The sequence below is a fragment of the Sceloporus occidentalis genome, unplaced genomic scaffold, assembly GCF_023333645.1.
Source record: "Sceloporus occidentalis isolate IW3139 unplaced genomic scaffold, rSceOcc1.0.p SCAF_14, whole genome shotgun sequence".
Classification (NCBI taxonomy): Eukaryota; Metazoa; Chordata; class Lepidosauria; order Squamata; family Phrynosomatidae; genus Sceloporus; species Sceloporus occidentalis.
Window position 1 is genome coordinate 4976402 of NW_028316994.1, and position 23535 is coordinate 4999936.

Genomic DNA, 23535 nt, shown 5'->3' on the forward strand with positions numbered 1-23535 from the left:
TAAGAAAGCGTTCCCTCATCCCAAGAGGGGGCGGGGCCAGTATGCTAATCCGGGTAAGAGGGGGCGTGGCTTGCGGTTACCAAAAAAATTCCCTTGACTCCAGGCTGTGACGCACAAAGCGGCGCCGGACGTGACACAAGGAGAAGATGGCGTGGCGGCGAAGGAGCCCAAGGCCGGAGGGAAAGGGGGCGTGGCCCGATATGCAGATATAGGGGCGGGGCTGGGGAAGCTGAGTGGCGAAGGCGGTGGAACGTTCGTGCGCAGCTGTCTAAGGTCAAGGTAGGGGAACTCTTGAACCCAGAACCAAGACCCATTTTGTGTATGTATTCAATGCCAGGGCTTATTCTAGCCCAGAGGCTGGTAAAATAATATGATAGCAGGAACAGCAGAGGCTTCTAATAAACAAGCATCTTAGAAGGCATGTTGGAATGAAAGGGTGTATATGTCAACAGAGGACCTATAGGCATGTGCAGAGGGCAACGTTAAAGAAAAAGGCATGTTGGAAAAGGAGGGGTGGTGAAAAGGGGGCCTCAAGGCATGTGCAGAGGGCATTGTGGGGGGGAAAGTGATGTTGGGAAAGAGATGGTGAAAAGGGGGCTGTAGGCATGTGCAGAGGACATTGTAAAAAGTCTATATGTGTGTGTGTGTGTGTGTGTGTGTATATATATATATATATATAGAAAATGTATATATCATGCGGAGGATATTTTGAAAAAGCTATGTTGCAAAAGGAGGGTGGTGAAAAGGCGTTCTCTAGGCATGTACAGAGGGCCTTGTAAAAAAAGACATGTTGGAAAAGGAGGGTAGTGGAAAGGGGACCTCTGAATATATGTAGAGGGCATAGTTTTAAAGTCATCTTGTAAAAGCAGGATGAAAATGTTATTTTAGCTCTGTATATTTTCATGGTGTTTTATGAAGCCTTCGATAATGTCCAAAAGGACCATTGAATGCTGTCAAAGGTGGTTTATAAGCCAGGTAACAAACAGTGTGAAGGCGAGGACCGACAAAGGAAGGCTAGATATTGAATATAGTTTTAAAAATCTAAATTCCAAAAAAGCAAACCTTGGATTTGCCATTTTATCTCAGGGACTCCATTTTACAGTGCCGCTGTATTCAGTGGGACTTAAGCATCCCCAAATTTTGGTATCCAGAGGGGAGTCCTGGAAGCAAACCCCAGTGATCACCAATGGCCCACTGCAGTTGCTTATGGCATCCTCCTCCCAGTCAATCTTTCCCCTCTTATTTGGGTCAGTTCCCTCTTCATGTGCTTTAGTTGGTTCACAATTAAGCCATTTCTAAGCAGAGGCAGTAACTGCATTGTTCTCACTCCTCATGTTTTCTTCAGAGAACCAGCTCACAAGAAGATGCATCTGGTGTGGTTCGTGAGCGCTACCCTTTTAGGGTTGGCCACCTGCGTTCCCATTGAGCGGCCCAAAGAGAAACAAGCAGCAGAGGCTCCCCCAGAAGCCCCGGTGAGTGCTATGTTCCTTGATCTTTTTCCACCGCCGTGGCCTCTTTGTAAGTGCCCTTTGGACAGTTTGCTGGCTGAGCAATGAACACATAGGGCTGATGGGTCATCAGCTGCATCCACACTGCAGAAATAATCCAGGTTGACACCACAGAATGGAGCCATGGCAGTTAAAGGTGTGTCAACCTGGAATATTTCTGCAGTGCGGACGCAACCTAAGGCTGCATCTGCACTGCAGAAATAATCCAGGTTGACACACTTTAACTGCCATGGCTCCATGCTATGGAATTGTCAGAATTGTAGTTTGTTGGGGCACCAGAGCTCTCCGATAGAGAAGCCTAAATGTGTCACAAAACTACAGTTCCCAGAATTCCATAGTATTGAGCCACGGCAGTTAAAACCGTATCAACCTGGATTATTTCTGTAGTGCAAATGCATCCTGAGGTACCTGGAAATAATCCAGGTTGACACAGCTTTAACTGCCATGGTGCAATGCTTTGGGATTCTGGGAAATGTAGCTTTTTGTAACTCCAGAGCTCTCTGACAGAGAAGGCTAAATGTCTCACAGAACAATTCCAAGAATTCCATAGCATCAAGCTATAGTAATTAAAGTAGTGTCAACCTGGATTATTTCTGCAGTGCAGATGCAGCCTCAGGTTGTTTTTACACTGAGTTTAGGAGTTTTTAAAGAGTATTTTAATGTGCTTTAAAATGTTTTTATGTTTGTGTGATTTTAATTTATTTGTTAATTGCTCTTGTGGGCTCAGAGATGATATAGAAATACTTTTAATCACTCTCAAAACAGTTAATCACTCTCAGGCAACTGAAGTTTTCTTGCTCCCTCAAGTGACTTCCTTCCTTTTCCTGTGAAATTATCTATGTCATGCTGTCTTTTTTTAGTTTGTTAAAATTAACATTTTTATGACCTACACAGTGGAACACTTTGGCCTACTAAATGGTTTGGACAAGGTTCTGCATAATCCTTTGCCAACGGCTGCGCTACCTGAACCTTCTGGGAGATGAATGTCTAAGCATCTAGAGTGACTGTAGATGCATCTACACTGTGGAAATAATTAGTTTGAAACCACTTTTAAGAGCTTGAGCTCCATCCTGTGGAATCCTGGGATTTGTAGTTTAACAAGGTCTTTTACCTTCTCTGTCAAAGAGTGCTGATGCTCCACAAAACTACAAATCTCAGAATTCTATAGGAGGAAGCCATGGCAATTAAAGTGGTATCAAACCGCATTATTTCTGCAGTGTAGGTGCACCCAAAGTTTCTCCTTCTGTCATAAGCTGCTTTACCAGGTTTTAGGCAAGAGCATTTCCCATCCCTGGAGATTACAGGAACAAAATTTGAGAATGTTTTTCATGCAAATCACATGTTTGACTGCTGAGTTTCATCTCTGCGGATGACATCCAGACAACCTGATTCTTTCCTCTGGCTTTTACACAGGACACTGGCCTCTATTATCACCGCTACCTCCAAGAAGTGATCAATGTGTTAGAAACGGATGGACACTTCCGGGAAAAGCTTCAAGCAGCTAATGCGGAGGACATCAAGGTGAATTGAGACTGCATAGCGTGAGTTTCTGTGTGCTAGCAAGTGCAGATTGTCTTCAGTGTCAGAAGACATTTTGATGAATAGTAAAAGGTGGCTTTCTTAGGGGCATAACATGGATTGTTGTGGTGGAGCTGTAGATACAGAATCTTGAAAGTAGGATTTGTTTTTGCTTTGGATGAGGCCACCGTTCAACTGGCTGGGTTAGTGGGAAATATGGAACAGTGTGCATTTAGAATAAAGTATTATTATTTATTTTATTATTATTTTATTCATTTATGTCCCACCTTTCTCCCGGTAATGAGACTCAAGGTGGCTAACAACATTTTAAAACAATGCTGATTAAAAACATTCCTTTGTCAGATAGTTATTACCACCAGAAAGTACTTCCTAAATCATTCAGTCAAAATCTCTTTTCTTGTCATTTGAATCCACTGGTTTGGATCCGGTCCTCTGAAGCAGCCGAAAATAAGCTTGCTCCATCTTCTACGTAACATGGAATGTTGCTATGAATTACTATTTATATGACCATCACAATTCATGATTTTACAATCAGAATTACAATACAGGTCAGAGGTGCCAGTGTTGAATCTAGACAGAGAAGACTTGGCTTCAAATCTCAAGGCGTACTGAATAAGCTAATCAGTATCTTTGCACCTAACCCACCTCACAGGATTGTTGGGTAGAAGTTGGAATGGGAACATCTATGCTGGGAGGAAGAGTGGGATACACATGTAACAACTAGCCTCTTCTTTGTCTGACCCCTTTCAGAGTGGAAAACTGAGCAAAGAGCTAGACTTTGTCAGCCACCATGTACGCACCAAACTTGATGAGCTCAAGCGTCAGGAAGTATCCCGGCTCCGGATGCTTCTGAAAGCCAAAATGGATGCCACCATGGAGCAAAGTGAGTTGAGGGCATTGGTTCCAGATGCTCCTGGAGGGGCTTGGAACAGAGAAGGCTGAAAATCAGTACTCCTGGGCAAGGCTCAAAGAATTTAATTTTTTGGACTACAGCTCTCTGTGGGTAGGAGATCTAGAAGCTGTAGTCCAAAAACAGGAACTTTTCCAAACTCTGGTCCAGGGTGCTATTATTGGGACTGTCACTGATGAATAGCGTGGAGGAAAGAGTTGGTCAGATCGGGAGTCCACCTGAAAAACTGAAGACCAGTTCAGGTGTAAGCTTTGACAGATAACTTTGGTATCAGTTTTTATATATATTTTGGCAGTCTGAGCGAAACCTGCGCTTTTGTACCCTTCCTACACCTGATCCTCTTTGCTGCTTTTGGATTTGATACTTGTTTATTATTGTACCAACCACTTTTTAAAAATATTTATTTATTTTTTTACAGTCCTAAACGATTCTTTCTTTTTACCAGTGACTTTAAGGGAGAGCACCTAGCTCTCCTTCCCACTTTATCCTTGCAACAACCCTGGAGAGTAGGACAGGCTAAGAGAGACCGTAATTGGCTCAAACAAACATAGCCAATGAGTTCTAAGTGGGGAACAGAACCTGGATCTCGCAGATTCCAATTCGAGTAGTCTCACCACTGCACCACATTGGTTCATCCTAGGATTTGCCTTGGGAGTACCCAAAAGACAAATTTAACATTCTGTTTCTAAAAGTGTCTAGCTAATGCCCCAGCAGGCTTGTAAACTGGACTTCATTCATAGAAAAATAACATCCCACCTCATTGTTCTCTCCAGAATTACTTGCACTCCCTCTGAAAATGAAAACGGTTCTTGTAGCTGCTCTGACTGGGGGCCATTTAAAATAGGAGTGGTAATGACGACCCTCCAGGTGTACTTTGGGACTGCAGGGCCCATACCCTTTTCCCATTACCTGGAGAATGAGAGTTGCCCACCTAATTTAAAACCATCCTCATGTTTCCTGCTTAAACTTCAGTTGTATGAAACAATATGCTTAACTGGCTTTTTCTCTTGCCTTCAGATGTACAGATTGATCACTTGGCCTTACTGAAGCAATTTGAACACCTGGATCCTCAGAACCAGCACACCTTTGAAGCCCGTGACTTGGAGTTGCTCATTCAAGCCGTACGCTCGACCTTTCCTTCTTGTCTGTCTTCCTTCTCCCTTCACCAGATCAGCAAAATATTGAGGCTCTTTTGTCTGCCTCTGGTAGACTGAGCCCCATGGGTTCTTTAAACATAAGAAAACTTATTGTGCTTCAAACATGCAGACTAAAAGCACACAATCCCCCTCTCTGAGTTTCTCAAAAATGCTTTGTGGTGCGGGATTCTGGGAACTGTAGTCTTTTAAAAAGTTTCTTCCAAGTGCTGGGACTCAGTGAGTGATGACATTCGTCTTCACCTTGCAGGCAACCAAAGACCTGGAGAATTACGATGCAGCTCACCATGAGGAGTTCAAACGCTACGAGATGATGAAGGAGCATGAACGTCGGGAGTACCTGAAATCTCTGGATGAGGAGAAGCGGCGGCAGGAGGAAGCACACTTTGAGGAGCTCAAGAAGAAGCACAAGGAGCACCCCAAGGTCAACGTCCCGGTAGGATGTTGCCTTTTACATTTTTGTAGGAGAGGCGGCAAGACGGAGGATCATGTTCCAACCTAGTTTGGTTACTTAAACGTGAACATCTCTTCCAACCAATACAGGGCAGCCGTGATCAACTGAAGGAGGTCTGGCAGGAAACAGATGGCTTAGATCCTAATGAATTCAACCCTAAGACTTTCTTCAAGTTACATGGTAAAAAATGCTATTGTTTCTTTTGAGGAGAACATCTTATTTTAGATTCAGGAATGTATTATCGCTATAGTGGCCTTACGTTTTAGGCATTTATCGAATATATCTTTCACCTGGGCCTGCCTGCCTGCCTGCCTTCCTTCCTCTCCCTTTCTTTTTTTCTCCCTTTTTTCTTTCTATTCCTTTTTCTTTTTCATTCTCTTTCTCTATCCCCATACGCCCTTCATTTTTTTCCTCGTTCCTTCCCTTATTTTACTATATAATGGTCTGGTAAAGTGCTTTGGATTTTTGTTCAAATGAGATTAGAGGTGATGTAGAACTACCTCTAATAAATAAAAACTAAAAAATATTCATTTGGCATGGACATCCTGCATCCCTTGTTTATGATTCAAAAGTTCTGTGTGTTCACCCAGTTCATATCTGAGGCTAAAGCTGGTTGCCTCTTTTGCATACACCTGTTGAGTGGAAGATGGAGAATATAATAATAATAATAATAATAATAATAATAATAATAATAATTATTATTATTATTATTATTATTATTATTATTATGTTTTCCCGCCTCTCCCATTGGATCGAAGCGGGGTTACAGACTAGATAAAATCCAACATATACATAAAAATCTTTAAACAAAATCACTAACATTAAAATCTCAGCATATCAATAACAATTATCAATTAAATTACCAGTTGACAATACAATCAGGGAATAGAAGATGTGGGCTTGCCAAAGTGGTACGTGTAACTGTCAAGGTAGGACAGGTTGTTAGGTACATTTTGTCTACATTCCTCAGAGAGGCTACTGAACCTTCTGTTCTGAATTTATAACAAAATTGGACTTAACACAGTGATGGAGATGAATAGACATATTTTCTGAATTTCCTTTCCACACTTTAAATAAGCACTCATGGCACTAGGGCAGAGCCAGGGCTCAGTTGTTTGCTGATTTGAACAGGCCAAAGTTCAAAGTAGTCCATGGCCACATTTACACTGCAGAATTAATCTGGTTTGACACCACTTTAACTGCCATGGCTCAGTGCTATTGAATTCTGGGGATTGTAGTTCATTGTGACACCAGAGCAGCTGTGGTGTTCTTTTGCTCAGTTAGTCTCAAAGATGCTACAGGGTCTCTTTGCATACTGGAAATTGCATCGTTAATATGTTTGGGGCTGTCCTTAATCTTTGTTTTTTGTTGTTGTTGTTTTTTGCCCTCCAGACACCAATAGTGATGGAGTTTTAGATGAACAGGAATTAGAGGCCCTCTTCACTAAGGAGGTAAGTTCTTGGCTTAGTTACCATGGATAGAATCAAACTTGTGTCTGGGTTGTGCCAGTTCACAGTGATAATTTAGGGGGTGGGGTGGCAAGGAGAACATTTCACCTGCTTAAATGCTTGTCTATGCTTTAAAAAATCAGAACTTTTCTCTGCACATAGAAAAGCAGCATGAAGGGAAGGTGGCTAGGCTAGAAATGCTTTGCTCCGAGATGCTGGTTTCTGTGTTTGAGCAGTTTTGCATATACAGTGGGTTCTTGGTATTCTCTGGAGTTGGGTCCATGACCCTCCGTGGATATATATAAAATCCCACAAGCAAACCTTAATTTTTGTTATTTATGTAAGGGACACCATTTTACTATCCCACTGTACATAATGGGACTTGAGCATCCACTGATTTTCAAGCCATGGATGGTTTAATCCATGGATATGGAGGGCCGACTGTACACTGAAGCACGTTATATGCCAGCAGCAGTGGTACAGTCCAGAAACAAGTGATCAGAGATAATGATGTAGCAAAAACATCTGTATTTGGCTCTGCTCTTCTCTGATTGTGGCAATTGGGGCAGTTTTGACCAGGGTCAGTTTATCAAATTGGCAATGAAGTAGTGAGAAATCCAGTTAATCCACTTTTTTTTGCACAGTTGTCCAAGGGGCTGAACTTATTTGGGGTAAATAGATACTCCTCTAAAATTTGAACTAACATTTGAAACAGTTCACTGTCCCAGTGACATGGGACCCACCAGCATTCACTGCTAACAAGTTATATCTGCTTGTAGAACCCAAACAATCCCAGAAAAGAGATAAAAGTGCTACAGCAAGATCCCTGGAAATTTTCAAGTAGCGCATGGGGGATTGTCGGGGGTGGAGGCTAATAAAGGAAGATTAATAGCTGAGTTTCCTGAGTCTTGACCTTCTTTGTCTTTCCGTCTTGCAGTTGGAGAAGGTCTATGACCCCCGTAATGAGGAAGATGATATGCTAGAAATGGAAGAGGAGCGGCTGCGAATGCGGGAACATGTCATGCAAAATGTGAGTGCATGGGCTGGGTAGGTGATGACAGATGATTGCATGAAAGGAATCAGATATAGGCAGAATTGTGTGTGCAAATGGTTCTTTCTGTTTTTTTAGAAACCAGAAGAGGTAAAACAGTCCAAGCAGCTGATGAGTCATAGTTGCAAAGAATCTGAGATTCTTAGTTCAGACATTCCCCCTGCTGCCTGAACTTACTGTGGGAGGGACCTAATGGTGAGCTTGGAGAAGATATTTCCTTATTCCCAGAATCCATGAGTCACCATGACCACTGGCCATCTAACTGAGGGATTCTGGGAACTATAGCCCAACATGATTTCCCTAGATTCCTGGTTTCTCTCAATCAACTGTCTGTCTGTAGAATGAAGATAACAATCCTGGCCTATCTTGCATCTTTGTTATAATATTAACTGAGATCAAGCAGGTGAAAGCTAAGAATTATTGCCAATATTATTGTTATCAATATTATTAAAGGTCGTTGTTTTTCACTGGTCATTATGACCAAACATTATTCTGTCATTGTTATTATCAGAAACAGGTGTGCCTAAGGAGGCTCAGCTTGATAAAAAGCACAGGGGGAACATATCCCAAAATTAGTGGATGAAGATAGTTAAAGAAACTTGAAGGAAATGGCATGGTAGCTAGAACAGTTTGTTGCTAGGGCAAAGCATGGAGAGCTGTTTCTTGCCTTCTGAAAAATCATGTGCCACCGTGTGGCTGGATGTGGTTGCAAATGACGGGCCTAAATTTTCTGTTTTTCCCCTTCCTTGAGAGAGTGTAGAGAGTGCAGGAAATCAATAAAGCAGTAGAACATCTGTGATTCCCCCCTCCAGTCTGTTTTGCAAGCCTTTGCTTCCTATCAGGAAAACTCTCCATTTAAATCCACTTGGTTCTTTCTCTAGTCTGTTTTGCAAGCCCTGGCTTCCTATTTTTTAAAAAACCCTCTCCATTTAAATCCACTTAGAATCATAGAATCATAGAGTTGGAAGAGACCACAGGGGCCATCCAGTCCAACCCCCTGTCATGCAGGAAATCCAGATCAAAGCATCCCCGACAGATGGCCATCCAGCCTCCGTTTGAAGACCTCCAAGGAGGGAGACTCCACTACACTCCTAGGAAGTGTGTTCCACTGTCGAACAGCCCTTACTGTCAGGAAATTCCTCCTAATGTTGAGGTGGAATCTCTTTTCCTGCAGCTTGCATCCATTGCTCCGGGTCTTAGTTTCTGGAGCAACAGAAAACAAGCTTGCTCCCTCCTCAATATGACATCCCTTCAAATATTTAAACAGGGCTATCATATCACCTCTTAACCTTCTTTTCTCCAGGCTAAACATCCCCAGCTCCCTAAGTCGTTCCTCATAGGGCATGGTCTCCAGACCCTTCACCATTTTTGTCGCCCTCCTTTGGACACGCTCCAGTTTCTCAATGTCCTTTCTGAATTGTGGTGCCCAGAACTGGACACAATATTCTAGGTGGGGCCTGACCAAAGCAGAATACAGTGGCACTATTACTTCTCTTGATCTAGACACTATACTTCTATTGATGCAGCCTAAAATCGCATTGGCCTTGTTAGCTGCCGCATCGCACTGTTGACTCATGTTCAACTTGTGGTCTACTTGGACTCCTAGATCCCTTTCACATGTTGTCTCCTTAAGCCAGGTGTCCCCCATCCTATATCTGTGCATTTCATTTTTTCGCCCTAAGTGCAGTACCTTACATTTCTCCCTGTTGAAGTTCATTTTGTTAGCTGTGGCCCAACTTTCTAGTCTGTTCAGGTCATTTTGTCCTCTGGAGTATTAGCTATTCCTCCTAATTTGGTGTCATCTGCAAATTTGATAAGTATTCCCCCAATTTTTTCCTCCAAGTCATTGATAAAGATGTTGAACAGTACTGGGCCCAGGACAGAGCCCTGTGGGACTCCACTGGTCACTTCTCTCCAGGATAAAAAGGTGCCATTGTTGAGCACCCTTTGGGTTCGTCCGGTCAACCAGTTACAAATCCACTTAACAGTTGCCTTGTCTAGCCCACATTTTACAAGCTTGTTTGCAAGAATGTCATGGGGAACTTTGTCAAAGGCCTTACTGAAATCAAGACATACTATATCCACAGCATTCCCTTCATCTATGAAGCTGGTAATTTTATCAAAGAAAGAGATAAGGTTTGTCTGGCATGACTTGTTTCTCTGAAACCCATGTTGACTTTTTGTGATTATGGCATTGCTTTCTAGATGTTCACAGACTCTCTGTTTAATGATCTGCTCTAGAATCTGCTTCTCTCTCTGGTCCCTTTTGCACAACCTGGCTTCCTATCAAAAAAACTCTCCATTTAAAACCATCTCTCCAGTCCTTTTTGCAAGATCTTGCTTCCTATGGAAACAACTCTCCATTTAAATCCACTTGCTTCCTTTCTCAGTCTAGTGTTAAAACCTCTCTTCCAGCACCTGGGAATCGGCTGGGAGAGGTCCAGAGGAGGAGAACGAGGGACGGAAGTGGTATTTCCTCCTTTCCATCCTTCCTTATAGCCCCCTAAGTTTTATCCTTGACTTATCCACAAGTTATAACAAAATCCAGGATTTTGACCCTGAAACCTTCCCTCGACTTATACATGAGGTTGACTTGTACACGAGTATATGCGGTATTTGTTGTATACTTTTTTGCTATTGGATTGGTGGTAACTTGTTTGTCATTTGATGAAATTTTAAATTATGTTGTATTGTAACATTAACTTCTACTGTTAGCTGCTGTTGCTGTACAAGCATGGTACATAGATACTTGAAGCCAAGGGTAGGAAACGATGGGCCTCCAGATTTTTAAATTTTATTTTATTTCATTTCTTCTTCCATAATTCCATGCCATTGGATTTGTTGGCTACAGTTGGTAGAAATTATAGGACCACTGTTCTCTACCTGGGCTTTAAATATACATTGAAGCATATTTAATAGCGATTAGGGCTAGAAGCATGTTAAGTTCTGTGAGTAAAAGCTAAAGGTAAAGGTATTCCCCATTAACAAGGCTGTCAAGTCATGTCTGACCGTAGGAGGCGGTGCTCATCTCCGTTACTAAGCCGAAGTTGCAGCGTTGTCAGACTACTCTGTGATCATGTGTCCAGCATGATTGCACAAAAAGCTGTTTACCTTTCCACTGGAGAGGTATCTATCTATTTGCATTTGCATGCTTTTGAATGGCTAGGTTGGCAGAAGCTGGGACTAGTGATGGGAGCTCACCCCATCATGTGGCATCCAAGCCTCGAACTGCCATCCTGTTGATCTTGCAATCAACAGAGTCAGCGTCTTAACTACCAAGCTGCAATTCTATTAATGTTTGATTTTGTACCCCATGTCTATGTGCAGCAAAATGAAGAAAGGAGGATTCAGGTGTTTACAGACCAAATTTTTCCAGACCTCTTAAACCCCTAAAAGAGGCAAGGAAAATGTGAGAAAAGAGTCAGCAGAAGGGAAAAGGGGAAAAAAATTATGTGAAGACTTCTTGACTTACTCTTCTTTCACAGGTGGACCTTAATAAGGACCGGCTGGTAACTCTGGATGAGTTTCTCAAATCAACCCAGAAGAAGGAATTTAATGAAGTTGATGGATGGAAGGTATGTGAGAGAAGGCTGACATTCTGAAAATGTGTTTCTAAGGTTTGGCTTTTGATGGTTTTAGGTCCTTTTTTCAACAGTGGCTAACCCAGAAGTCTGGTGGTGGAGCCAATGAAAGTGCCCTCCAAAGTCTCCTGAGGGGGGCAGTATGTCCCCCTAAACCATTGCTCATCCACACTTTAAACACACACACATGGTCACCCTCACTTTATTTCATGCCTTGCAACTGTATACTACATCTTTCCCAATCAAAACAGCAGGGATGGGCAACATGGGGCCCTCCAAATGTTGTGGGATTGTACGTCCCATCATTTTATCCAGCACACCTAATGATGAAGGATGATGGGAGTTGTAGACCAGCAACATCTGGAGAATTCACAAGCTGCCCACCCTAGCATTTGAGAAAAAAAAAACATCTGGCTTGCCTCTTAGGGATACAGCACATACACAGTTAAATACATTAAATGAGAAAACCATCATCTTTGGTTTGAGGCAAGATAACGAGTTTGGGCTTAATTCACAAATGACTAGGGATTAAGATGTCTGTTCTTACTGATCTGATTATTTCACTGCAGGTGGCCTGAGGGTTCGCTGACATTTTGAGCTTGTAAATAACTCAAAGGATATCAAATTGCTGTCAGATATACAGATGTTTAGAAATGGTTTGGGGGGGGGGGGGGGGAATAAGGATGAATGCATGGGACTGCTGTTTTGCCCTGTTCATTTTACTTTTCACATAACATGCTATGCTATGTCATTTAATCTCTCTCAAGTTGCTTAACAAGTAATTTAAAAAAAATCCTCTGGAAAATCAGCAGTCAAATCTAGCAAAGTAATGTTTTGAAATGTTTTGAAATACAGTATTATGTAACAACCAATGATATAGACTCGTATTGAGAACTTATGCCTACACTTCACTCCATTAGATATATTGCCTTTCTGAGTTTCAGAAAAGATAATCAATTTAAAATTTGGGTAATCTCAATTTCCAATGGCCATTCTCAGTGTATTTTTTTTAAAAAATTGTGAAGTAGGAACACATTTTCTGGATTTGTAGTAATCAAAGTGTAGGAGTCAATGGTATATTGTAGTACCTTTAAGACTAACTGAGGCCTGTTACAGACTGCCAAAATAAAGCTGCTTCGGGTCTCTTTGGAGGTATGCTGTTTAAATGATGCATGGGTCCTAAGAGTCCGGAGGTCGCGCCAAAGCCACACTCCATTCCTAAGCACCAGAGTGCAGCTTTGGTGCAGCTTCCGGATTCTTAGGATGCATGCATCATTTAAACAGCATACCTCCAAAGAGACCCGAAGCAGCTTTATTTTGGCAGTCTGTAACAGGCCTGAGTGAAAGAATTTGTAACATAAGCTTTCTTAGACATAGTCTGCTTCCTCAGATGCATGGAGTTCACAGATTCTGCAAAAGCTAATGCTGAAACCTCTTTCCCTAAGTAAGTCTCAAAGCTGCTTCATGATCCCTTTGCATACTGATACTCTGTACTAACAAGGTTATGTCTCTGAATTCTTCCCCAAAGTTTAGGAAGATATCTTTTTGAACTACAGCTTGCACAGTTTCCCAATCAGCATGGCCAGTAACTTTCAGTGAGGAATTGTTCTAAACCACAACAACCTCACATATTTAAAAGAAAAAGACTGGTAGTAAGAGTCATATGACTACCCTGCAACGTCCTTCCTCTCCATCCCACTCCAAAATATTTTTATGGTGATGTGATATACAGTGGGCCCTTGGTATCCACTAGTTCTTTGCTCCCCTGTAGATACCAAAATATGTGGATACTCAGGTCCCATTAAACACAGTGGCACTGTAAAAATGATGCCCCTTACATAAAATGGCAAAATCAAGGTTTGCTCATATATATAATGTTTTCGAGCTGTGGATACAGAGGGACAACTGTAGAATAGTTCCCAAATTCTTCAATCTTGTGCCTTTTAAAAACTAACTTCTTCTCTCATGTCTTCCCTATCCAGACTGTGGATGAGACACAGATCTATTCCGAGGCAGAGCTCCAGCGCTTTGAGGCAGAGTTGGTGGCCCAGGAGGCAGAGCTAGGCCGAAGAGCGGAACACCTTCGCCAGCAGCACCAGGAGCTTCAGCAGCGGCAGGTAGAGCTTGATGCTCAGAAGAAGGAGTATCAGCAGGTACGGAGCATCAGGCTGGACAGTGTTTAACTGAGTGGTTCCCTGGTGTGGTTGCTAGCCAAAATGTTTAGGTGACAACTGGGAGCTGGGTCTTCATGTGTTGGTGAACCATAAATGGATTACCTCCAGTCACTTGTAGACGGTTCCTGTGTCCCTGATCACCTAATCTAGGACAGGCCCTGTCATTAGACAGGCTGAGGCAGTCATCTCAGGGGGCAGGTACTGATGGGCAGGGCACAGTGGCAAATCCCTAACCATTCTTCACAAAACTCCCTTAGATCTGCAGAAGGCATTGTCTTCTCAGTAGTATTGAAATGAAATACAACTGCCTGTTCAGTTTATTTCTGCGGGTGGAATTGCAGTTGGGGCCATCTTGTTCTTTTCCTCAGGCAACAAAATGTCTTGAGGCAGCCTTCATCTTTTTTCATCTCATTTTAGTATATTGTATATTAATGTTTTAACTCTTTTTCAGTTTAATTCTTTTTAGGACTTGATTATGTTTTGATGTGAGGGAGAAGGGTGGGATTTTGGAATTGTTAATCTATCTCTTTTAATTGTACTGTATTTTACTGCTGTAATCCGCTTGGATTCCCTGAGATTAAGCGGAATATAAATTATCATCATCATCATCAGATGTTGTACATGTGGCAGGGTCTTATATTTTAGTTCTTGTTTGGTTGGTTTGCTTATATGCAGACTGCACCACTCATCCATACTAGCCAGCATAACTGAGTAATGCTGGGTGTTGCAGTCCAACAATACATGGAGGGCCACATTTGTTCACATTTGACAAAGGTCAACCTTCTGAAGAGAACATTCAGAATGTTGGAAAGTTTACTCTTTGGACTAAAGCTCTCAAAATTCTGAATATTCTGAGAGCTATAGCCCAAAAAATAACTTGTCCAGATGGATGGGAAAGGAGAGAATGTGAACCTCTTAACTTTCCTCCCATGCCAGGTTGTGCTACAGATGGAACAGAGGAAATCACAGCAGCAACCTGGACAGGTCCCCCAAGCTGGTCCTGGGGGAGAGCTAAAATTTCAAGCCCAGCCTCCTCATGCTGCTCCAGCAGGTAAGAGTCCCAAACCTAAATTCTCTGAGAAGAGGATGGAGGTTAGTTTATTTTGGGAGAGGAGAAGTAGCTGGCAGTCCAGACTCTGAGCTTTCCTGAAATGAGAATCTTCTCTCCTACTCTAAGTCTCATTTATTTTTCAGAGCTTTGAACAGTTAGACTTTGGGACCACACCTCCTAAAATTCTCCAGCCAGCATGTGGTCCAAAAGAAGTAACATTTCTAAGCTCTTGGTTTGAGCTGTCTCACAAAAAGTTTTTTAATATGTTCAAGAATTCTGAGTAAGCCTTCTCTGACCTGGTATGCTCTAGATTTGGAGCTGTGAGGTGAGGGGCTCTAGCTTTTATCGGCCCACACAGATAACATTAGCAGTAGTCCAAAATATGTGATAAGACATCAGTTTAGTGAACTTGATCCCCAAAGTCCTAACGTAGCAAAAAATGGCATCATTTGCTCATGGGGGAAGTATTGGCAGATTCTCAAGAGCACTAGCGGATGGGTATCCAACCTGTTTCAAACTTTCCTGGTTTCACTGTTGAGCTGCTGCTACCATTGTCAAGAAGCCAATTCACACTACAGAATTGTAGCACTATGATATCATTTAACTGCCATGGGTGAATCCTAGAGCTTGTAGCCTGGTGAGACAGAAGAGCACTCTGGCTGAGCATGTGAAGTATACTTCTTTAAACTACAGATGCCAGGATTCCATAGGATGAATCCATGACAGATAAAATGGAGTCATAGTACTATAATTGTGTTGTGTAAAAGAGCCCAGTGTCTGTATCTGATTTGTGTTTTTGTAAGAGGCCAAGAGAAAAATAAGAGCAGGATTCTTGCGTTTAAAATATTCAGGAATCCTAAAAGGCAAGGCTAGGTTCATGACACCAGAGCAAAAACATTTCTGCTCTCTTTTCTTTTCAGACCAGGTTGTGCCACCTGAATCTCATCCTGTGGTTCCGGAGCAAAATCCTGAGCAGAACCATGTTGAACCTCTTCAGAACCAACAGCATCCAGAAGTAGATATCCAATAGAAAATGGATGGGGAGGGGGGGGGGAGCTTTTATTTTCCTATTCTGTAGTCCAAGGGTGGACAGCACATGGCCCGTGAACTGCATGTGGCCCACAAGGCCATTTTTGCACCCCAGAGTACTGCTGAAATTTAGTGACAAACCACATCATTGAAATCTGATGGCGGAGGAGGAAAGGATACCTTTAAATCATGCAGGGTATTCCTGTTTTAAAGCAGGGTTGGCTGGTTTAAACCAGGTTAGCTTAAACAGTGGTTCCCAAACTTTGGCTCTCCATATGTTTTAGACTTCAGCTTTCATAATTTCTGATTGTTGACCAAACTGGCTACAGCTTTTCTGAGATGGAAGTTCAAAACACCTAGAGGACCAAAGTTTGCGAAACACTGGTTTAAACCAAATTACTTTTAAAAAACAAAAGCACTACTCCTGTTTTTTTTATTTATTATTCATATTTTTTAAATGTCTAGCAATTATTACTATTTTCCAACCCTCTTACTGAAACAGCAACAACTTTCTGAATTTAAACGTAACTTTATAAGTTTGTTGGCAGTTGTTCATTGTTAGACCAGTGTCAGCTGCTTCTTTTTAATACCATTATTTTATAGTGCAAGAAATGCCATTCAGAAACCAACCCTTCAGTTAACATAAGTTCACCCAAAACAAGTTGCTTTAAATGAGCACTCTTTAAAGAACAATTATTCAGATGGTAGCTATCACATATGAGCTGCATTATGCTATTTAATTTTCTGAGTTCTATAAACTGGTTTCTTTCCAATCCTGTTTTTAAATCAGGTTTTCTCTGATTGCCACCAAATTTTGGTTGTTTGGTGGTGAGGAGCCATGCAGTTTGTCATGACAGATTTTAGGAAACGAAATTGCTCCTTGAGCTGTAAGAATTGCCTGGCCAACTCATAGATTGGATCAAAACCTTCTGGAAGATGGCTAGTGAGCAGGAAGGCAGAAAGTTTCTGCTTCAGGGAACTATGGTCCTACTGCAAAGCCAGACTCCACCCATTCTTGCCACTTAGGAAAAATTATCTGTCCCTTTTTATTAATTAGGCTTCTGTGTTTGTCACCAACCAAGATGACCCTTCAAGGGAGCCCTTAAGAGGGCTCTGATGCATGTTTGCCTTTTAGAAGAATCCACAAGGAAGAAGAGAAAAGAAGCAAAGAATTAACACCATAGCTACCTTGATTTATTCTGGTAACTTTACCTTTGAGTAAATAAAACAGAGGGTATGTGATCTCTTAACTGCAGTATTAGGTGCTGGTTTTTTTTTTCTTCCTTGCCTAAATTTGCCCATTCTAAAATGAAATTATAATGTTGCACTTTTTTTTTAACAGAGTAGACACTGTGAGCCTGACTTTTGGTAATAATTTGTGTCCTTCTGTTCAATAAATCCTTGGTGCCCATTCTGCAGAGTTTTCAGTTAATTTTTTTATTGCTGTTTGGTTCCTTTTAGAATGTATGTCCACAGAGAAGTAAGTTGGACAATAGGGGATAGTCCCTAAAATAAGAAAGTGTGGAATGGAAGTCTCTCTTGTTGGTGTTGACTGTTTTGTCATTGCATCCTTCATCACGCCTAGTATGGGTGTAGTATTTTGTGTAAAAGTGTTGCACAAGCAGTGTATGAACACAAATTTTCTCCTGCCTTGGGCCCTCAGCAGTCAACACTCTGCCTGATTCCAGTAATCTGTCTGCACCCACATACATTTATTCGTATTCTGTCTGTCTTTGTAAGCTACTGTAGATTTATCAATCACAAATGTATCAGCATTAAGCAAACAATGGCGTGGGACAGACCGTCCAAAAAGGACAGTTTCCCGGCACCTTGGTTTGCTCTGCGGGGAATCCGTAGCCTCCAGACTGTGGGACTTCCCCGCAGAGCAACAAGAACCCGCTTGCAGCGTGATTATGATGTCGCAGTGTGCCAATGGCGCACTCGTGACATAATGGCACCACGATACGCAGACTCTAGGCGTCTGGCTCATAATGATGGCAGCGCCCATCTGTACAGGGCGCCGCCCTTTTGACGCCCTCGTCACGTGTGATGGGCATCTAGAAGCGCCGCCCCTCGCACGTGACGAGGGCGTCCCTTTTGGCCCATCTGTACTGGGCCTAAATTGCTTTTACAGTGGTACCTCGGGATACGAAATACCCAGGTTACGAAATTTTCGGGATACGAAAAAATCCCATAGGGAATTATTGTTCCGCGTTACGAAAGTTTTTTCGGGTTACGAAAAAACTTTTGGTGCTTTTTTCGGCTTTTTCGCACCAAATCGCGGCTTTTCCCCATTAGCGCCTATGGGTTTTTCGGCTTACGAAGCCTTTCGGGTTACGAAAGCGGCCGCGGAACGAATTACTTTCGTAACCCGAGGCACCACTGTATTTGGCAGTGTAGGGGTGGGGAAATCTGACACAGAGGAAATTACAAATGTTACCTTTTGGGATTACAAATCTAGAATCTGTGGGCCAGGAGCCATCGTGGTTGAGGAATTACAGAGTTGCGGTAAAACCCTTTCCTAAGCTCTGTAGTAGAGGTATTTAAAAGAAAAGGGGAAAAAACTACAGTACTTAAAAAAGCCTACACCAGCTTCCAAATGCCTTTTGAATATTAAAACAGATGTTCAGCTTCCGATCATCAGAGCACAGCAGTATGCACAATTCTTGCTTCTGTCAGGGTGGGTATCTAATATGGGCGTATGAGTAGAAAACAATTGTTGCAACAGGTTTACTTTTCACCACAGGTAGCTTTTATATGTCACCTTGCATCTGAAGTCCATCATTAGATGCCCACCCTGATCCAGTCCACCATTAGATGCAATAACTCCTCTGCCCTGCCAGCTAGTGGATTCTGGGGTGGCCTTGTGTGATTATCTGAGCATGCAGGAGATGAAAGCACAGGCTTGACCAGACCAATGTCCAGAGACTTTTTAAGTATGTGCTTTCTCATAACATAGAGCATTCAGTTTGCAACAGGTGGCCCAACTGTCGCGCACTGCAAGCTGAAGTGTCTCACTTGAATGACAGTAAAGCAGGAATAAATTAAATTGTGTCTCATAAACACTGGAAGAAATTTAAAATTTTGGCCCTAGCAGAGAAAAGAAGCAGGAGGAGAGACCCACTGGATTTTGCTTCAGCTAGAAAAAATGTGATATTGTCTGGCATCCCCTCTGTTGGTCTTGGGATGGGCAACATTTGTGATGGCTGCCACAAAGCTTCACATTGCCAGTGCATTTGGCTAGTTTTCCCAAGGGTTGAGGCGTCCAGAAATGAAATAGTAGAGCCCTGTGTGCTCTCACGTGCCCAGTTTGTTGTGTGAGTAGGCTTGGAGTCCACCCTCTGTTTACATTGGCAGCCTCACCCTAAGGTGGAAAATGAATGATGTGGGAGTAACAGAGAGCAACCTGTTCCTTCACTGAGTTTCACAGCATGCAACGAGATCCACCCACAGCTTTTTGTGCCACTGGAAGCATTGTGGTTGCATGTACCTGTTGGGACTATGATCCTTCTCCCCCCTTCCCTCCCGTTTTTAGCAATATGGAAGAATTAGGGATTGAAATTCACACATTACAAGTAACATTGCCATCTATAGTTTATTATTTCTTTGGGTGACTAGTCAAGTTTTTGTTTTATTTTCTCCTTACTGTTGTAGCAGCACTTTCCATTTGATGTCATTCTGCTATCCTATGTTTTTCTAAGTATTATTAAAACATATCTGAACACACATTACCATTCATCCAACAATATACAAACACAAACACAAACAATCTAGACAAAAAACAAAATCATTTCTATATACACTTCCCAAACTCATCTGATGTCATAAAACGCTTGTTTAACTCATTATTGTTTACTTCTGATCAGCATATATTTTCCCAATGTCAGTGATGTAATTTTGCTATCCTATGGTTTTGTGTTTTTTAAAAAAGAAAAACAAGTAATTATATATTTGCAGCAACAAATTACAAAATTAATTAGCTTTTGAAGCAACTTGTCAAGCTTGAGGAATACAAGAGGACATTTAAGAGAAACAGTTTCTGATTCAGAAAGATTCCTTGCCTTTTTTCTGGTGATTAAACTTTGAACGCACTGATTTTCCATTGAGGAGATTTAAACAAACATTGTAAAGGACTTAATGCTGATAAGATACTACAATCCTTGTGTAGCTAAGAGGTCTGTTGGACACCAGCTGCTTTCAAATAACCAGAGGTGTAACTTGATGGACTATGTGAATGGTCATACTGAGGATGTTGGGACTTATAGTCCAGCACAGTTGGAATGTGTGGGATTGGGGAAGGTTGTGTTACGTTGCATCAGGGATGGGAATCATGCGCCCTTTCAGAAGTTTTAAAGTAAAACTAACAGTTGTTTGCACCATTAGCTGTGCTGACTGGGGCTGCTGGGATTTGTAGTTCCACAACCCATTTCCCACCCGTGTTCTGTATGAGAACTTGTTCCTGATGAGGTGAGACTTCATAGAATGAGGGGAAGATGGGGCTGAGGATGGAAGCTGTGGTTGAAATCAAATAAGGTGCCATCTTTCTTTCTTCCCTCCCTGCTACAGCTGCCCCCAAAATGACTCCAGTGGGATTTTCCATCCCTTTGGAGCAGGTTTTTGGGGTGCATGGGGATCTGCAGTGGCATGGGGAGATGAGATTCTCCATCTTTGATTGTTCCATCAGAATAAGTCCAGCATTGGATCCTGACCCAATGTTATGTTTAAATCTTGAACATGTGTTCGGTGTGTGTAGCATGGGAAAACACAATGTACTGTAGTAGTCAAAGTGCTGGGCTAAACATGGGGGATCAAAGTTCAAGTAGGGTTGCCGGGTGTCTCTTGTTATAAATTATGTCCCTTATCAGGGGGATCAGAAACCTTGTCCTTTACAGGACTGACAAGTTTCCTTTAATTTAAGGGATGTCCCCTAGTTGAGGATTGGAAAGCTTTCATACAGACTGAATGAGATGCCAAAAAAAAAATCTGTATTTTTGCACATGGGCCCTTCAGAAACACAGAAACATGCGTGTCGTAATTTATGGATGTGAAAAATATGTTAATTTTGGAGAGAAACATATGGCTAAGTTAACTGCAGGCAAAACTGGCATTTGGTGCTTAGGCAGAATGCAAACTTTTTAATAGCTGCTTCCTATCAACCCTGCATCTCATGAATTTCAACTGCCCCTTATTGCTGTTTTGAGAATAGACAACAATAGATACTAGTCTCCACTGGACTACGAAACTCATTGGGTGATCTTGGGCTTATTACTCTCCTGATCTACCTCACACAGTTGTTGTGAGGAGAAAAGGCTTGTGAATAATGCCTTACACTTACCATAGGAAAGACTGGAAACAAGTGTCGTTGATAAATATGTTTCCTTGTCAATTCTAGTTGTTTCCCATTGTTATTGTCATCTTTTACTAACCAGGGCATAGTGGTTTGCGTGTTGGACTATAACTCTGGATGTCAGGGTTTGCATCCCTGCTGAAAGCCACTGTCTGACAAGTCACACTCTCAGCCTCGGGGGAAAACAATGGCAAACCGCCTCTAAACAAATCTTGCCAAGAAAGCTTCATGAAAACCCCTTAGGGTGGTCAGAAGTTGGAAATGACTTGAATGCAAACAATAACAGCTAATGCACGTTGAGGCTCCCTTATCAGAAATGCTTGGGACCAGAAGCGTTCGGGAGTGTTTTGGAATTTGGAATATTTGCCTATACATAATGAGATATCTTGTAGATGGGACTCAAGTCTAAACCTGAAATCCATTTATGTTTTGTAAGCACTGTATACATATAGCCCGAAGGTAATTTTGTACACAAGATTTTAAAACAATTTAGTGCATGGAACAAAGTCTGTGTATATTGAATGATCAGAAAGCAAAGATGTCACCATCCCAGGTACTCATGGATTTTTGGATAAGGGACTCACCCTATGGTGTGGTATTGAACTCTCTGTAGAAGCCAAGATGACTAAACTGAGACTGTCATACTTTGTAGTACAGAAGGGGGGGAACCCACTGTACCCCTATGGACCTAGATAGTACCAAACAAAAACAGATAAAACTAAATTATGATACTAGATAAGCAAAGCACAAGATGCTATATTGGAGAACAAAATGAGTTGTATATAGTTAGAACTGTCATGAATCATATAAACAAGCAAACTTGCAAACACTTAATAGGAAATGTCCAGCAATAAATTCCAATTGTGAAGCTGTTCTGGGGAGTCCAAAGATATTAATTACCTTTTGTTGTGGAGCTCCCAAATTCCTGCATGCTGGACTTCCCACTCCAACAACAGTTAATGTGTATGATTGAAGGACAGAGAATAGGAGGATGCGAGACCCCGGGGATTTCTAGTTTCCGTTTCATCTGTGACTTTTTCAGCTACGCCATTTGAGTGATACAAGATGCCGTCACCATAAAGGCTACACAATGTACACAGCATGAAATGGCTTGTCAACTCATTTTGTTCTCCAATATAGAGAGTCTTGAGCTTTGCTTATCTAGTGTCATAATTTAGTATATCTGTTTTTGTTTGACTCATAGAAAAGAGGATAATCCTTGGTAAAGTTGAGGGAAGTAAGGAAAAGAGGAAGATGGATAAACTCAGTCATGGAAACCATGGCTCTGACCTAGCACAGGGTTGAGGACAGGGTGACTTGAAGGACTTTCATTCATAGGGTCAACCTAAGGCAACTTGAAGGCAATAACAACAAATTGTGGGAATGACAACCCTCGCTTCCCTTCTACCTAAGAAACATTTTGAATCCTAAATGGTTATAGCTGTTAAGGAAAAAGCAACATGGGATATACAGTGAATGAAATAAAACATGTATGTGAGAGTCAGGATGACTCAGCAGAAGCAATTAGAAGCCACACAGGTGTAAAAGGTAATGGAATTAACAAGTCCTAAATGCCAAGGACAAAAATGTAAAGTGGATAATTGAACACACCTGAGAATTGTTAAGTGGACAAGGTGAAATGATGAAATCATTAATTGTGGGTTGAACCAAGAGAGCCAATGAGAGTGGATGTACATGCCCACTGGGTGGAAACAGACAAGAGTGGGTGGTATTTTGCAATGACTATAATAATGGCTATGAATCCCAATGTATTTTGTGGGTAGTAGTAGTGGGTAGTAGTGAGGAGTATTGGAGCTGTGTTGGATAGTTTTGGAGCTGTATATAGTAGAATAAAGTAGATCTTTTATATAAGACTACTGAGTTGTCTGGTGTCTTGAGTGAAGATACAAGAGCCAGCTGGATCCTGAAGAAGTGGGAGGACTTCTGTGGAAGCAAGGCGGGGTACAGACCGCCGCTTTGCGGCGGTCTGCCGCCGCCGCCAGAAGGTCCGCGGGGGAGCCGGAGCCTTCAGACGGCCCGACTCCCGCGCGGACCGAAAAAAGAAGCTCCAAAATGGAGCTTCTTTTTGCGTCGCGTTTGCGACGTAGCGAGGCGCCAGGGGCGCGCTCGCTACGTCAGCAGCGGCGCGACGCGTCTGGACGCTGTGCGTCCGATACGTAAAGATGGCGGCGCCCATGTAGAAGGGGCGCCGCCATCTTGTACGGACGGAGTCCGTACTAGGCCATGGGGCGTCTAAAAGAGACGCCCCTTTTTTAAAATGGGACGTCC

General features: G+C 42.2%; 2 protein-coding genes across 4 annotated transcripts in view; one reads left to right on the forward strand and one right to left on the reverse strand.

The window, feature by feature from the left end:
- The window catches only part of TULP2 (TUB like protein 2), a 42741-nt gene extending 42423 nt beyond the window's left edge, over positions 1–318 (reverse strand). Inside the window, exon 1 of one of the 2 annotated variants that reach the window (XM_089479910.1) lies at positions 81–318. In XM_089479910.1, coding sequence (XP_089336036.1) covers positions 81–314 — 234 coding nt within the window. In that variant the 5' untranslated portion in view covers positions 315–318. The remainder of the gene's footprint in view (positions 1–80) is intronic. The other variant, XM_089479911.1, reaches the window with a different exon arrangement.
- On the forward strand, positions 162–17313 carry NUCB1 (nucleobindin 1). Of its 2 annotated transcripts, none has more exons than XM_089479919.1 (13): positions 162–279; positions 1346–1472; positions 2922–3029; positions 3798–3930; positions 4975–5078; positions 5362–5547; positions 5655–5745; positions 6958–7016; positions 7951–8043; positions 11550–11639; positions 13628–13798; positions 14756–14870; positions 15791–17313. In XM_089479919.1, the coding sequence occupies exons 2-13, from the start codon at positions 1365–1367 to the stop codon at positions 15898–15900; spliced, it is 1368 nt and encodes a 455-aa protein (XP_089336045.1). In that variant the 5' UTR covers positions 162–279; positions 1346–1364; the 3' UTR covers positions 15901–17313. The 2 variants fall into 2 exon arrangements, with proteins under 2 accessions (XP_089336045.1, XP_089336044.1); XM_089479918.1 differs by having other exon boundaries at positions 211–319.
- The last annotated feature ends 6222 nt before the right edge of the window (positions 17314–23535 follow it).

Excerpts from the sequence above, each read along its gene's own strand:
- NUCB1 (XM_089479919.1), top strand. The coding sequence starts at position 1,365 with ATGCATCTGGTGTGGTTCGTGAGCGCTACCCTTTTAGGGTTGGCCACC. Across the intron at positions 3,030-3,797 it reads CTAATGCGGAGGACATCAAG|AGTGGAAAACTGAGCAAAGA; the intron begins GTGAATTGAGAC and ends GACCCCTTTCAG. Across the intron at positions 14,871-15,790 it reads TCCTCATGCTGCTCCAGCAG|ACCAGGTTGTGCCACCTGAA; the intron begins GTAAGAGTCCCA and ends TTTTCTTTTCAG.